The following is a 16,915-nucleotide window of genomic DNA, read 5'->3' on the forward strand; positions in this document are numbered from 1 at the left end:
CTACCACTTGAGCCACAGCGCCACTTCCGGCTTTTTTCTTTTTGCTTATGTGGTGCTGAGGAATCGAACCCAGGGCCTCAGGCATACAAGGCAAGTGCTCCACCACTGAGCCACCTTCCCAGCCCTTGCTATTATTCTTGAGGTATAATTATTGCTTCCTACTTCCAAGTGTTTGAGTTTCTTACCATCTTATCACTTAAAAAACTGTTGAACAAATGTAGGATTAAATTTATTATGTAGAGCAAATCTGAAGGCAGCTATATTGAGATCTAGAGGATTCAGTAAATGAAAATCAATCCATCACATTGTAGAATGTCCAATTTTAGATCTATAGAGAGAGACTTTAACTGCAGAAGAATCACCAGCTTACAGGAGATGCTGACACACATATAAATAACTACAGTCTAAAGACCATAGAAAAAAGCATTCTTAGGCTTACAGAAGGGAAAATATCCTCTCCAGGGCTCCAAAAAGATCAACAGGAGAGGAAGAAGTAAGTCTTGAGGAAAATTGGGACTTGGACATGCTAAAATTTTGTCATCGGAGGAAGTTGAGAGTGTTTATAGTCAGGCAGCCACATGAACAAGGGCAAGAAAGCAAGGTATATGTTTGGATTTATGTGAAGGGACAAGGGAATTCACTTTACTTGGAGTGAGGAATCCAGTGATTTCCTGGCATTAATCTTGTTAAGTTATTTAGAGCAGGAGTTTCAAATTCAATTAAGTTCACTTTGTAGTATCACCATGTGACTCAATCAAACATGTATGTGTGTGAGTGTCTTAATGTACATTAACCACACAAAGGAGATTTTACTGTGACATTTTTACACACGTATGCAAAGTATTCCAGTCAATGTTCCCCATTCCTTCCCCAACCAGATAAGTTTTTGAGAATGTGCCATATATTGCTTAAGACTTAATGGGGGAAAAATAAAACAACGGGATTTTTTAAAAGATGTCCCCCTTTATTTTGTTTAGTAGTATTCTTCTTAGTTCATTCCAAGTGAACTTTGTTAAAATTTAACTTCACCCAAACTCTCTGGTTCTTATCTCTCTCTTAAAGCTAGGCCCAGCTGCTGATAAACCATGATAAACAACCTACAAGATTTGTTCCTGCCTATCTGAACCAAATGTGGTTATGCTGGTCTCTGGTTAAAATGGCACTGTTTATGCTTCAGTGTAGGAATGAAGCCTCTGGGGATCTTATGAAAATCCAGAGTCTTGATTCTGTAGGTCTGCTGTGAGGCCTGAAGTTCAGCTTTTTCTGCTGATGTATGGACCACTCTTTGAGCAATAAGGGTTTAAGAGTCTTTTAGGACCACTTTGAGGTTTGACATAAGTTAGCTTGGCAACACATTGTAAGATACATACAGTTACTGTGTTGATAATTATTTAAATTGAGCAAAGAAAATTGGTTTTCTCCTACCTTACTGATTTATTAGTACATATTTTTCTCCATAGCAAAATTTTACCTTTTACACAAAGAAATTGTAGCACTTTAATAAACATTTCAAAGCAAATAATGTTTATCCTCAAACTATTTTATCTATAATGGTTTTCTTTTTCAAATAGTATGTGATTTATAATCATTTTATGTGAAGAAGGGTTTTTTTTCTTTCTTTTTTTTTTTTTTTTTTTGTCGGTCGTGGGCTTAAACTCAGGGCCTAGGCACTGTCCCTCAGCTCTTTAGCTCAAGGCTAGTGCTCTACCATTTAATCCACAATGCTATTTCTGGTTTGCTGGTGGTTAATTGGAGATAAGAGTCTCATGGACTTTCCTGCCTGGGCTGGCTTTGAACCACAATCCTCAGATCTTAGCCTCGTGAGTAGCTAGGATTACAGGCGTGAGCCATTGGCACCTGGCAAGAATGTTTTTTTTTTTTTTTAACAGTTATCAGGATATTTAAACATTCCACTAAGAAATTCTTGCAAGCATTCATCTGCTATATAGAGAAGTATTGTAAGTTGGAAGCCAGGTATAGTGGCTTAAGTCTAATCCTAGCCCCCCTGAAAGTCAGAGATCAAAATCATCTGGGCATAAAAGTTTTTGAGACGCTCTCTCAACCAATGGCTGGGCTTATTGTCTCAACTACAAGGAAATGCACAATGGCTGGGAACAGTGACATGCTTGTCATGCAGGAGAAGAAGGATTGCTGGCCTGGTCAAAGCAAGACCCTGCTCAAAAGTAAACAATGCAAAAAGGGGCTTGAGTCACGGCTTAAATAGCATAGTACCTGCATAGCAAGCTTGAGGCACTGAGTTCCATCTCTAGTAGAACTGCGCCCCCTCGATTTTTTTTTGTTTGAATTTCTGACCCAAGTCATTTGTTTTCTTTGAAAATTTTATTAAAATGATCAGAGAATATTTTTTCTGGGTACTTGCAGGAGAACCACAATTGTGTCATTAAATGGTTAATTTATTTGAGTCTTGAATGCTTTTCCAACTTCAGAAATTGTGACTTCTTATCAATATTTAATACAGTCTCATAATGAGGAAGCATTAATTATTAACCAAGTAACAGCAAATTCCTGTAGGATTAGAAGTTAGGAGAGGGCCACATTTGGAGATAGGGATGTGTACTTAGGGAAGTTGGGGGCACAATGTAAAGAAGATAAGTTCTTATGCATCAATGATGAAGTTTGCTTATATCACAATTGCTCTTACTAGTAGAAGGTTGACATATTCCTTAACTAGTCTTGAACATACAGCAGGTAGCCCTTTCTATTTTGTTTTCATTTTCAGCATTTTAGCTTTTCTCTACTTTTTCTACAAAACTTGGGCAACTGATCCAGGCTTTACTAAGACTTCTGAAGAAGAAAGGAAAGTGGTGAGCTTCCTTTGTATTTTGTTTGTTCATATTTTGCTTTTTAATCAGAGGATATATAAACTTTATAAGGTTATGGCCATGTTGTTTTTTGCCAGTTGTATCTCTAATTCTTGCAACCTAATGGATATAACATAAATAAATGCACAGGGATTAAATCAGCAAAAATACAATTTCTTTATACTTAAACTTTTGCCATTTATGTATGACAGCTTTTTAAAATCCTTTTCTTTTTTTATAACATTTAGATAAGTATCAGCTAGCCTAAATTCCTCACTTACTACATGGAAGTTAACTAGGCATGGACCAAGAGAATTACTTCTCTTAATAACTGAGGAGATACACCTTTTGTTCAACTGTGAAGTTGTCAGATGACAGGATATGCTTTCCACAAGCTTATGAATGCTTACAAGTTTAGGTAGAATATTATCTTTTGTAATCTAAAGCCAGTCCTCAAAGACACAGTCCTTAGTGCATATAGCCATTGGTTTTGATTTATATTTGATATGTTGTTCCTTCTTAATGATGTTTATATAAATGTATACTTATTTTTCTCTAGCAGATTATAACTGGGGGAAGTTTGTAATTCATGACAAGAAAGTGATAAAGGAGGTGGCACAGTTTGTTGTATTTAATAACTACTGGCTGAAAAGGCAGCCTGGAAAAGTGATAGTATTTCAAGCACAGAATGATTTGGTGACAAGAGTTCCAAATTGCTTTTCTAGCTACTTCACTTATGAGCAAGAGATGTGAGAATGATATATAACCATGCATAAGATGTTCTCCAATAAAATAGAAGTCATAAGGTCAAATTTTGTGTCTTTCAGAATATTGTTACCCTTGCAGAAACTGGCTCCCTGGATTTCAGAACATTTTGTACATCATGTCTTGTGAGTCTTTTTCCCATAAATTTGTTTTCCATAGTAAAAGAAAATTCTTGGTCATATTGCTGTTAAAAGCAATTGCCAGATCTTCATGGCATATTTATATATTTTTGTTTCTACCCAATTCTATTTTTGTACTATTGTCAGGAATAATTTTTTCCTTGAACATAAGGAAGAATGTTGGTACTCTTGTCTGTGGTTAATTATCTTTGTGAAGTGTGTTTTGTTTGCTTTTCTCTATAAAGCATATATTCTAACTTCAAATCAGAGGCTTATAATATCCTAGAAACTATTTAATGAAACCTTTTATTTTGCATTTGAGGAATCAAAGCCTAGAAGAAATAGTACATTATTGGAAAGTTATTAGAAAGGCCAGAAATGGAACTCAGGTGTCTTTCTGGTTTGTTTTTTTTTTCAGTTCAGTGCTTAATCTGCTTTATGGTACCACCTTAGTTCCTCTTAGCCTTGTGCTGTGAAATTAAATCCCCCTTAGTGGTAGTTTAGTTCGAGTAGACATAAGGAAGCAAATATTAATCATATCTTCCATATCTTCTATGTGAATTGATCGTTTAGGATTGTTTGTAATGGTGTTTTTATGATCACTTAGGATTAAAATTTTGCTCATGATTTGCTAATAGATTGAGACACTTTTGCTTAGCCCTCTCTTAATTGCCCACTTAGATAAGGAAACCATTAAGGTCACTCCATTGCCATGTGTGCAACTCTTGTGTGGCTCGATATGATCAACACTGCTTTTGGACTGGACGGTGTGTAGGTGAGATACCTCATTTTCCAATTGCTCTTATGAACTTAGGTATATATTTGGTTATGTGTGTAATTCCTGGAAAAAATGGACATTGAAGATTCCCATTTTGTAGCTTTTTTGTGAAAATCATCTTTACAATGTAATACTTGAAAAACTATTGAGGTTAGTCATGACAGTTACTGTCAATTTTATACTATTTTAGAGTTTGTAGAACTCTTTCATACATGACATGCAATTTGATCACCAGAAGGTCACTTTAATAGTATAAGTCTTTCACTCCAAATGTCATGAACTTTCCATATGTTATAACTTCCTTATATTATTTGTGTTTATCCTCTGCGCTTGCCTTCTTTAAGATTTATCGAGGAGCTAGAATTAGAGGTGGCAGCAGTCATTGGACAGCCTTTCACCTTGGGAATACTCCTTTTCCCAGCCTCTAGCCCTGAGTTTCCAATGAACTATCCACAGTAAAAGCCAGGGGTTTCTTATGAGGAATTTCTAAGGAGCTATGATTGTAAGTCTTCCGTAGAGGGCCGGCTTTTACAGTTTTGAGGAACAAGAGGCTACCTTAGCTCAAGTGGTTTGTTGGGTGTGTTTTGGTGTTCTCTTCCTTGAGAAAGTTAGCTAGAAAACTTCTGAAGTCTCAAGCTTCCTGGACCTCATCCACTCATTGAATGGCACTAAGAAGATGTTGTAATGAGCTTGTATGTATACATGTATGTGTATGTATAAGTATACATGTATGTATATATATGTTTTGTGGTGTTTTGCTGATATTGAGGTTTGAGCTCTGAGTCTTATACTAGTGCTCTACCACTTGATCACACACAGGCTCAAGAAATAGTATGTTGTCATCGACTTATAACAGGTATTATCTCCTCTTGTTGTTATAAATATGAACTCTGGATCAGAGAAACTAAATGACAACTATTCATAAGCCCAGCTTTCCTAATTCTAGTGGGTATTACTCCTGCTGCTAGGTATTGCTACTTTAGGAAAAATAGGAGCATGATATGATATCTGAAGAGCATTGATGTGATTTCATCTCCAAAATCAAGAAGGCAACACAAGCGAGGATTTGGTTACATGGCACTCTATTCTTTTCTTTCCTTCCACAGATTTTTTTGTAGGCTGTGATTATACCTATTAGCCATATCCAGTTTCTTGTAACATGTATTATGCATTGCTTCTCTTTGGATTTATCTTTTGATGATTACCTATCAGGTCAGTCCTTGGGGTTCTTCAGTTGTACTTCTATAAATATGTTCTATAGAAGGTTTTGATTACTCAAATTCCTATGTACTCTCCTTTCTGAAGCACAGAGTAGACCAAGCTAGAGCTGTGTTTGCTCACTTAACTTTTTTTCTACTCAAAATGTCTTCTTTTAGGTAAGTAGGGATTAAATAGCAGTTAACATGGACAGTTGATTGTTTCATATCAAAACTACTTGGTTTTGGTTTAGTAGTATTCAAAAGCAATTGCTTTATTTCTGTTTTACTTTGATGAGGGCTTTTGACAAGACAGTGGTTACTAAGATATGTGGGAAAACACTACAAGAAAAAGTAAATATGAGCCGGGTGTTGGTGGCTCATGCTTGTTATCCAAGTTACACAGAAGGCTGAGATCTGAGGATTGTGGTTCAAAGCCAGCCTGGGCAGGAAAGTCCATGAGACTCTAATCTCCAAGTAACCACCAGAAAACCAGAAGTGGTACTTTGGCTCAAGTGGTAGAGCACTAGCCCTGAACTGAAGAGCTGAGGGACAGCGCCCAGGCCCAGAGTTCAAGCCTGACAACTGACAAAAAAAAAAAAAAAAGTAAATATGCTTTTGTTTCTCTTTGATTTAGGTTTTGGCAACCATCACTATTACATATTTTTCTTATTTTTCCTTTCCCTGGTATGTGACTGGATTATCTATGGAACCTTCATCTGTAAGTATAATTTTTTCTTACAGTCTTATATACCCACACCTGTCTCATTCTAGCTAGATAACTAAACTATACCTCTAATACAAACACAAGACCTTTAAGACTCTCTTAATACTGGGAAGCTTCAAAAAATGCTGAAAGAGGTTAGTTCTTAGTACTTGGGAAGAGAACCTTGATAAATGTGAGAAGTGGTCAAAAACAGAAGTTCACTTAAGGCGTTAGTAGGTTTGCTCCCAGTGAAGGGGAAAATCTAGACGATCAAGTTCAAAGAAGAAGGTATTAAGTAAATAAAATAAAATAAAGAAAAAGAAATAGTGGAGGAAAGGGATTTGGTGATTTAAGAAACAAAACTGAAAGCACATGTCATTTGGTAAGTATAGAGTAAAACTGAGAATTGATGGCAAAATGAGCAGTTGAAGATTAGGAATAAAATCTTAGAAACTTTAGTTCATTTATTCTTCAGCCCTGAGAAAAGAAAATAACTTGGAGCAACTATGGACAAGAGATAGTCTTTTTTGCCTATGCTAGCTTGGGAATGTGATTTTCCTACCTATGCCTCCCACATACATGGGAATACAAGAGTATACGTACACCTGTCTAAGTTAGGGTCTTGTCAACCGTTTGCCTGGGCTGGCATCAGATGGTGATCCTCTTGATTTCTTAAATAGCTGAATTACAGAGCCACTGAACCTAGCTTGGTTAGCTGTTAAATCTTACAATTTTCAGTGTAGTTACCTAAGGAAAAAAATCTATAGTGCTTGTTTAAATTTCATTTTTGATAGAGTTCCTTCTATGCTCATTCCCTAACCTATTAATTCCCTTCTAAAAAATATCCAGTGTACAGATTTTGCTTGTTTTAGTCTTTCATGTTTGGAAGTTCTTAGTATCTGTGTGAGATGGATTGCTTTTTTGTCTTGATATAGATATGATATGAGCTTCAATTACCTTGCCTGACCATTTCCCACCTGACCCCCTACTTCTGTTAGAGTGCTTTTAACTAAATGTAACCATCCCAGTAACTAAATATAACCATCCCATTCTCTACTAGGCCTAATATAGTCAAAAGATTAAGATTATGTCTCATTTTAGATATTGAATAAATAAGACTTTTGACATAACTTCCCAGAGACTGCCTTTTTAAGGTTTGATGATAAAGCATATTCTTAGAAAAGCTTTCTAAGTTGGCCCATGGACTAGCTTGTCCCTTGGACTTGTTCCTAAGGAAGAGAAGCCAAATTTTACACCACTCTTGTCTTTCCTCACTAAAAATAGTCACTTTCATTTCATGTCTGAATCAAGGATAAGACTATAGTGATAAGGAGACAAGCAATTTTCCATCACACTCAAGTTTTTATTACACACCCCCTATGCCCCTACTCACCTTATCTCTTTTCTCTGGCTTTGTTTTTATACTATTTATTTTATTTATTTTTGAGGAACCAGCTTACAACTCTAGCTACACAAACTTTGTTTTGTATTCTAATAATATTTATACTGAAATTATGTCACTATTATTCCACAGACAGGAAACATGGACTTTTGTGTTTTGATGGTTCTGGAGTTCAAACTCAGAGCCTTATGTCTGCTATACAGGCGGTCGGCCTACCACTTGAACTATGCCCTTAGCACAGGAGATATAAACTTGTACTTTGTGCACCATTTCTCTAGTAAAGCCTCACTGCCATTCAGCTCCTTTATTTGTATTAACGATATTACAGTAGAGTCCTGCTATATGGCCTCTTCTTCCTGTGATCCAATAGCAGTTACTTCTGCCTCTGCATAGCCTTCATCCATTTCATCTTTTGTGAGGTATGTTTTCTGGGTGGACAGTAAAAAGACCATAATGTCAGCAGTCTACAGGTTAAGGTGACAAAGGAATTAGATCAGTATCAAGAACTGTATAACTGTCAGAGCTATTTAAAGATGAAAATTATTGGCTTGAAACAATGTCTTTCTCATAAGCCTTTGACTCCTTGGTAAGAACACATTAGTATAAATTAAATTATTATATTGCATAAGATAATGTGGATAGCCACTTGTAGCTGTATTTTTGTATCTTTGATACTAAATCTGAAATCAGTTTTTCACTATGAGAACTTAAGTGTAGGTGTAGGTCATTTTATACTATCAGAAAATTTCCCAAAAGGGAACAGAAAAAATCCAAAAGCTGAAAGAAAGTAGATATTGTTCCCATTCTGCAGCTGTTTACTCCACCTCTTGATAGAAGTGTGTGTGTGTGTGTGTGTTTACAAGAGGGGGCAGATATCAGTTGTATAGGGTGTATCTTTCTCTCATAATGAGAAGTTTTAGAGTAGAATTTTCCTTATTTCCTTCATTCTTATTCTATGGTGATTGCCCTTAGAATGCTACTGGCCCATATTCATGAGAGTTGGCCAGGAATCAAATGAGACTCAAAAAAAAAAAAGATGTATAGGACTAAAATGATCAGACAATTGAAAGCAAAGTGAAGGATTCATTTTCTTCCTGCCCAGCTCCTCTTTGGAGAAATGTCTCAAACTGCTTATCAGATTATCAGAGGGCTTTATGAAATTACAAGGAATAAATCTACATGATTCTCATTTCAGAAATTATTCATTCACTCTTCATATTTAGTCAAGATGTTGTAAGTTGTAACTTCAACCATCCCTTTCCTTTTTTTCTGTGGCTACTTACCTGTTTTTTCCTTACTGTTGCTCTTAGCTTCATGGATATAAGGTCAGTATCAAAAAGGCCATAGTGATGTTCTCTCTTAATTGGCAGACAAATGCCCTAAGGAAGAAATTAACTGTGACTATTTAGATTTTGCTCTATATTCTTTTCTTGCTCTCTGTCACTGAGCTACTCCCCTGATCTCTATAGCCAAACACTGATCTATGCCATCATATCATGGTTATCTTCTTTTCTCTGTGAGTAGAATTGCAGTGGTTTTATCTTCTTGGAGATTGAACACTGGGTTTAGTGGGGGGGGTTGTTGTTGTTGTTTTGGGTTTGGTTTTTTGCCACTTTTTTAAATCATGGTTTCCTTTTTTTTTTTTTTAAATTCACAGATTGGTCAAATCATTGTGCTACAACTTTCAGGGAAGATGGACTCTGGACCTACCTCAATCAGATTGTGGCCTGCTCTCCTTGGGTTTTATATATCTTCATGCTAGCCACTTTCCATTTCTCATGGTCAACATTTTTATTAATAAATCAACTCTTTCAGGTATGCATTTCTCATAATGCCTCTGAATATAATTTCTAATAACCTGGAATAAAGCAAAAGACTTGACTTTAAAGTTAGAAGACTTAGATTCTCATCCTACTTTTCTTGCTTCCTCTGAGTCTAGGTATGACATTTGATCAGTCTTGAATTTCAGATTCCTTATTTCTAAAATGAAGATCATTCCTGTCTACTCTCAAAAGATGACTGAGCCAGGTGCCGGTGGCTCATGCCTGTAATCCTAGCTACTCAGGAGGCTGAGATCTGAGGATCATGGTTCAAAGCCAGCCCAGGCAGGAAAGTCCATGAGACTTGTATCTTCAATTAACCATCAGAAAACCAAAAGTGGCGCTGTGGCTCAAGTTGTAGAGTGTTTGCCTTGAGCTGAAGACAGCTGGACAGTGCCCAGGCCCAGAGTTCAAGCCCTATGACCAACAACAACAACAACAACAAAAGATGGTTAAAAGGGCTGAATAGTAAATTATTTTCTGGAGCTGAACCTAGCTAGGACTGACCTAATTTGGCCTCTTAATATTATGGTACACAGAGATTGAGAAAGTTGCTCAAAATGAGTGGCTAAATCAAAATTGGAAACTTAGTTCCTCTGACAGTCTCATTCAAAGACTCTTAAATCACAGAATTAAATTATATGATATGTGAAAGAATGATGCAAAGTATATAAAGCATCATAACAAATGTGAGCTATTTTTCCTACTCTGTTGCTCAATGCATTACCTAGGTAAATGGTAATGGGAAGAAATGAAAGCTAGTCCCCTAACCAGTGGACATATATTTTTGGAGAAAGCAAAGCCACTAGGAAGTTTAAGGTCCAGGACCACCTTCAGCTTTCTACAAAGCTTCTGTCCCTCCCTGCTGCTGTTCTTCTATTTGCCTAATCTAATTCTCACTGTTGCTTTGACCTTACAACATAAAACTGGCAGCAGTGATCGGTATGAGCCAGTTACTGCAATACCTGACATAATTAAAGCATTACTCAGAAAAGCAAAAGTATTCCTCTTTTATGGAAGGTAACCAATTCCAAAGTAATGATAATAGAAAGAAAGGGGGGAGTCAGAGGGAAGAAAAAGAGAGAAAAGAGAAGTGTTGACAAGGAAAAGATAATATTGAAAGTTTTTTTTTTTTACAGTACTGGAGTTTGAACTCAGAGTCCACCTGTTTCAACTTTAATTACTTTTAAGATAAAATCTTGTACTTTTTACCTTTGCTAACTTTAGGCCATAATCCTCCTACCTACATTTCCCAGCTGGGTTTATAGGCCTGCTCTACTATGCCCAGTATGTTATTTGAGATGCTGTTTTGTTATTGTTGTTGTTGTTTGGTCTGACTGGCCAAATAATATTGTCTCCATCCTTCACATAACTGGGATTCACAGGCATGGACCACTATTCCCAGCCTCTTGAGTGTTCATCTTAATCCTTCTAACATCATCAGCTCAGGTAGTAAGAATGAATATTAGCATGAATAGTTACTAGTGTTAATTATCTTAATACTAAATTATATATGCTTTGCATTTGCCCAGACACTATTTTTTCATAAATACTTGAGGTATATGCCAGGCCTGCCTATGTGGATATGAATAAGTCTAAGAGATGTTGAGTGCCTTGCTTATGGGCATAGGCCATAGTTAGAATTACAAGTAGATGTAATGTGTTAATATCTGAAGCATAAATTCTAATTCTCTTTTCTGACTCTTAGAACAAGTACATAGATTATGATATCCTTGATATTTATAAAAAGGTTATAGATTTATACTTTCTAAAAAATAATGGACCCAAAAGAAAATAAAAATATGTAATATGGCCCAAAATTTTCAGATAATTTTCAGAACAGACTCATATTCTTAATGAGCAGAACAATTTTGTTCTTTGAAAATGTAACATTATCTAAAAATACTCGATAAGATATTGTTTGACTTCAGCAAGTAAAAATAAGCATACAGACTGCTGGTTAGGAACAGGAACTGTATCCTCACACTGAACTATGCTAGCCCCAACTCTGCTACTCTTAAAACTACAACCAGTCACTTCACTTTTCTGAGCTGCTGTTTTTGATATTTTAGCTATCTACTTTAGGTCCTTGAAACATTATTATGACTGTGGTGTAATAAGCTCCCTTTTTACAGATAAGGAAATTAACATTTGACCTGTTTTGAGAAGTAAATGAGAAACATCTGAAACTTGTGGGTTTTTTTTTAATAGTTTGGGAGTTTTTAAGCCACTTTGATTCTTACTTTTTCTTAAACTCATATATATAGAAATTCATTGCTTCAGTGTATTAACTTTTTTGGCATTTTTTCAAAGAGATTCTTAGAAGACACAAATGAGATAGTTGCACTGATACTGATCTTGTGTTGTTTTCTTCACCCAAAACTTGTGCACTAAGGTGTTGAAAAATCTACTCATGACTATAAGCCACAGTTTGTATTAATGAAAGTTACTTGTAACTCTTTAAGCTAGTGCACAGTGCTTTCTTGAAGGTGATAAAAATCAATGAAAGAATCTAGAAACTATATTTATATATGAGAATACACTTTAAGGCTACGCAATCTTTGCTACCACCTACCATGATTCTTGGTTAGATAGAAGGCTATCATACAGCCTTTGGAGGAGAGACTAAATGTTTGTAATCCTTTGGTGTACCCCTAAGAGTGATGGAGCCTTGATGTACTTTGCATATATCTTCCAATAATCTTTTTCAGATTGCTTTTCTGGGCCTGACCTCTCATGAGAGAATCAGCCTGATAAAGCAGAGCAGGCATATGAAACAGTCATTATCCCTCAGGAAAACACCATACAAGTGAGTGAGTTTTACTTTGGCAAATAATTTCCTTACCTAGTGCTACCACCCATGGGTGTACTGCAGTTCTCTATCCTGATATCTGATGCCATTGAACCTCTCTTTCTTGGAAACCAATGTCGGGTTTTGAGCGGTAAAGTCATAAGCCCCACGGTAGTAAGGGATTTAGTCTAGGACTCAACACAAATAGTGACTTTGAAGTTTTGCCAAGATGGGGAATCTCTTCAGTCAAGCCACATGGTCACAAGTTTGTGTTGCTGGCAAGGAATCAGTGTGAGGTAATTGAGCATGGTCTGAGAAAGCCTGCCACAGGCTGTCTGTAGAAAGTGTTAGATTGTGTGCTTTGCCAGTGTTTTCAACCTGGCTTTCTATCCCAGTAATTCTTTTAGCCTGATGTTTAATGTGCTTGCCTATATCACGGAGAGTTTTTTATATTTGATATGTTCTTCTTAAAGCATTGGATGTATAAAACCTGTCCTCAGTTGAAAATGAGAGTGTTTTGTAGGAAGGCTGTCATCTTGTGACATGAAAGATTAGGCTTTGAAATTTATCTTGCTGCCACCTACATCAGGGTCTTGGAAGCTGGGAGTGCTGCAGAGGTGACCCAGAGCCCTTGAGGGATTTAGACACTCACTGCGTATCTCATGAGAAGTCTATTTTAAAGCCTACTCTTGATCTGAGATGAAACTGTTAACTTGCTAGATAAGAAAACTGGAGAGTAGGATATAAATAATGTGTGGATTTTGAGAGGGAAGAAGTTGACTTAATTGGGAAGAGCTGGTCACAGTAATGGGAGTAGAGAGTAATGGAAAGCTTATGATGCTCATTTTAGTCTGACAGAGAAAAAATCAAATCCTATTCTCAGTTATTTAGCTGGAAGAATAAATATTTGTTTTCCTAAAGCATGGAAACTGTATGATAGAGATATAATTTTAAGCTGAGCTTTGAGATGTGGTGCAAGTCTTGACAGAGTTGGGAAGAAGGGCATGCCAAGCCCTGAAGAAGAGTTTAAAGCAAGGGACAGACTTGAAAGCTGGTACCCATTTGCAACATAATCTTAAGAAACTAAAAGTCTAAATTCTTTAGAGATTCTTCCAAAATTCTGTCCCAATCAAAAATTGTATTTACTTTCCCTCCTTTAAGTTACTTTTGGTCATTCAGTAGGTCTTGACACAGACCTTTTCATTCCTAATCTGTTTTCTCCCATTGCTACTCCATCAATTCCATAGAGGCAGCTCTCTTCTCAGGATGCCATTTCCAGGAAGTCTTTAATGACAGCAGCACTAGCCTTCTCCTGCAGAACACAACCAAGTAGATAGTATGCAGTCATCCTTATGCACGCATGTGTTTTGAGTGTATTGAGGATTGGGATGGACACTGAGAAGACTGGTGACCTGTACCATGAAGAAGAAACAAAAAAGGAAGTAGAAAAAGCCCAATTGAGTTGCTGAACAGAATTCAGTGAAACTCAAAACAGTGACTCAGGTTCAAAAATTGAACTAGGTTCAAGGAACTAGGGTTATGTTCTAGGCTTATGCAGCATAAGCCTAGTTCCAGTCTAGTTACTTCTGTATTTCTGCAGGATCTCCACAGGATATTATATTATACATTCTCAAAGAAATTTTATTTTGAATGAATTATCTGATAAGAGTTGCATAGTAAATGTAGTTACACATGTTCTTTTCTTGGCAGCCTTGGAGTCACACAGAACCTTGCAGATTTCTTTCAGTGTGGCTGTTTTGGCTTAGTGAAGCCCTGCGTAGTAGATTGGACATCACAATACACCATGGTCTTTCACCCAGCCAAAGAGAAGGTTCTTCGCTCCGTATGAAGAAAAACAACTAAAAACTCTCACTCTCATTTTGGTTTTGTGTGTGTTGATACCTTGTGGTCTGAAAGTGAAATGAAATTTAGAACTTGCCTAAAACCAAAGGAAAATACAAGTGGTTTTGAAGCCTGTGGTAAAATAGTTCTCAGTAAGTGCTTGCCTTCTTTCAGATCTACAAGGATGGACTGTTCCTGGACAATTTTAGTAGACATCACTAAAAAAGAAATTTATATTTTTCCCCAAAGCATAAATTACTTTTTTAAAGATAATATTCACTGATTATGGATAAAAGTATTTTCAGATACTCTATAGGATGCTTCAAAGTATTTGTATTTCTTAAACCTGTGTTTTTTCATAAGTTTTTTGTTTATTGTACTTATAAATATGAACAAAATGTTTAAGTAGACATACCTGGTTTGGTTTCTCACTTAATAAGGAAGGGTGTTTTTTTAATAATTGGGGCTGTTCTTAACACCTGACATACTTAGAATCTTCAGTTGAAATAATATGTTTAAATGACATAAACTAATTCAGTTTCAGGAACTCCATTTGTCAAACTCAGTTAATCATGTCAGTCACCAGTAGGGGGAGGCTGAGAACAGTATACCCAGAAAGCAGGAGACTTCCAAAATTACTAGACTACAATGAGTTTCTTCCTTTGTTTTGCTTTTTTGTTTTACTAATTTTTTACTTTACTGAAAGGATAATGTCTTCTTTTAAATTCTAGCAGAATTTGTTTACTCTTATTAACTAGCATTCTCATTCACTAAACAATTTCCATTAAGTGCCCACTGTTTATTGCACACTCAGTATGCAAATATGTCATGTTTTAACATGGAGGGAAATTGAAATTCAAGTCAGTGAAAAAAGGCTGTGCTAATGGGGCAGACATAGATTTCATTCTACTTTGCTAAAGGGATGGCATTTGATCTGAGATTGATTAATAGAAGTTTACCAGGCTAAGGAGTTGTGTAGGGGATAAACATGGAGCGATTCCATCTTTTAGGAGGTCCAGGCAGAAGGAACAGTATTAACCAAGGCCTAGAGGGCCAAAATCACTAGTTGTATTAAGAAAGCTTCAAGTCTTGAGTACAGCTGGAATGTATGTAGAACACATTGTCTAAAGCTGAATTGAAGGTATTAGACTGAGGCCACTTGTGAAAGTCCTTGTATGATGATCTGTTATGCACTGAACTGTGCCTCCCCAAAATTTATAAGTGAAACTTTAATTTCCAGTATCTTAGAATGTATTTGGAGGCAGGCCTTTAAAGAGTTAATGAATATGAAAGGAGGTTATATGGTTGGGTCTTAATCCAGACTGATAAGTATCCTTATTAAAAGAGTTTAGAACACAAACTCAGAAGGAAGACCGTCTGACAATATAGAGAGTGATGCCTTCTAGAAGCCAAGGCGAGAAGCTTCAAAAGAAACCAATTCACTGACACCTTGATCATGGACTTCTAGCTTCCAGAACTGTGAGAAAATTTGTTTAAGTTACCTCGTCTGTGGTATTTTGTTACATCAGTCCTAGCAAACAAATATACACACACCAGAGACTGAGAATGGATGGGATGTCTTTGGGGGGTCAGAATTGAGGAGACTTGAACAGCAAGGCAAGAAAAAAATGGGGAGAAGGCAAAGCTAATGATGACTGGTTTTAACTTTAGTTTCTTGATACATAGGTGGTGATGCTAGTATCTGAAATGGAGCAGAAGAGGTTATATTGTCCTATAGGCATGTCTGTGTCTTACCCGTCAGCCCAGGCCAAGGAAGTATATTGCTTTAAAACCCTACATACTCCAAGAGAGCATATAAACACTATTGAATAATTGCATTTTAAAGGTAACTTTTGGGGGGACTTGAAGCATAGGAAAACCCATAGTTTAGCCTAGTATTTCATAGTTTTTTGTTTTTGTTTTGTTTTTGGTCAGTCGGGGCCTGGGCGCTGTCCTTCAGCTCTTCAGCTCAAGGCTAGTGCTCTACCACTTGAGCCACGTGCCACTTCTGGCATTTTCTGCTTATGTGGTGCTGAGGAATCGAACCCAGAGCCTCATGCAGGCAAGGCAAGCCCTCTACCACTGAGCCACCTTCTCAGCCCCTATTTCATAGTTTTTAATCAATAGATCTTTATTTGTTTTTAATTACTCTAAATAAGTCAGAATTGCACAGATATGAGGGAAATGATGGCAATCCAAGACAATGCAAATATTCAAGCTGCTGAGTCTTGCTGAAGAGGCAGAGAAAGACATCTCTAATTGGCTGGGTTTCATTTGTAAAGATGGCAATTTGATGGAGAAGTTTTAAAAAAAATTGCTAGGACTCAAGAAATTGTTCCGGAATAAAAACAAAAATCCTCACATCATTTATAATATAGAACCAAATGCTATGTTTATTGTTGCTAAGTTTTTACAACATAGGTAATATTGCAAAGCCCATGATAGGACAAAAGGATCACTTTTAAGAAATTTTATTAGTTTTGATTTTTCTTTTAGAACTTGCAATCATGTTCTCTATTTCTTCCCAAACCTCCAATTTTTTCCTCTACTAACAGTAACAATATAACATCTGACAAAATTATCAGAAAACTCTTCCTTTTTCTGGTGCTTTTTCCTTTTCATTCCTTCCTTCTCCAGTCAACATCCAAATTCATACTCTGAAGCTAGTTTGGGT

General features: G+C 36.5%; 1 protein-coding gene across 1 annotated transcript in view; it reads left to right on the forward strand.

Moving 5' to 3' along the window:
• The window catches only part of Zdhhc13 (zinc finger, DHHC-type containing 13), a 42,107-nt gene extending 27,591 nt beyond the window's left edge, over positions 1-14,516 (forward strand). The window contains exons 7-13 of the mRNA XM_013019542.1: positions 2,588-2,825; positions 3,650-3,712; positions 4,388-4,481; positions 6,318-6,401; positions 9,446-9,603; positions 12,320-12,417; positions 14,110-14,516. Coding sequence (XP_012874996.1) covers positions 2,588-2,825; positions 3,650-3,712; positions 4,388-4,481; positions 6,318-6,401; positions 9,446-9,603; positions 12,320-12,417; positions 14,110-14,248 — 874 coding nt within the window. The 3' untranslated portion in view covers positions 14,249-14,516. The remainder of the gene's footprint in view (positions 1-2,587; positions 2,826-3,649; positions 3,713-4,387; positions 4,482-6,317; positions 6,402-9,445; positions 9,604-12,319; positions 12,418-14,109) is intronic.
• The last annotated feature ends 2,399 nt before the right edge of the window (positions 14,517-16,915 follow it).

The sequence above is a fragment of the Dipodomys ordii genome, unplaced genomic scaffold (assembly GCF_000151885.1).
Source record: "Dipodomys ordii isolate 6190 unplaced genomic scaffold, Dord_2.0 Scaffold46, whole genome shotgun sequence".
Lineage (NCBI taxonomy): Eukaryota > Metazoa > Chordata > Mammalia > Rodentia > Heteromyidae > Dipodomys > Dipodomys ordii.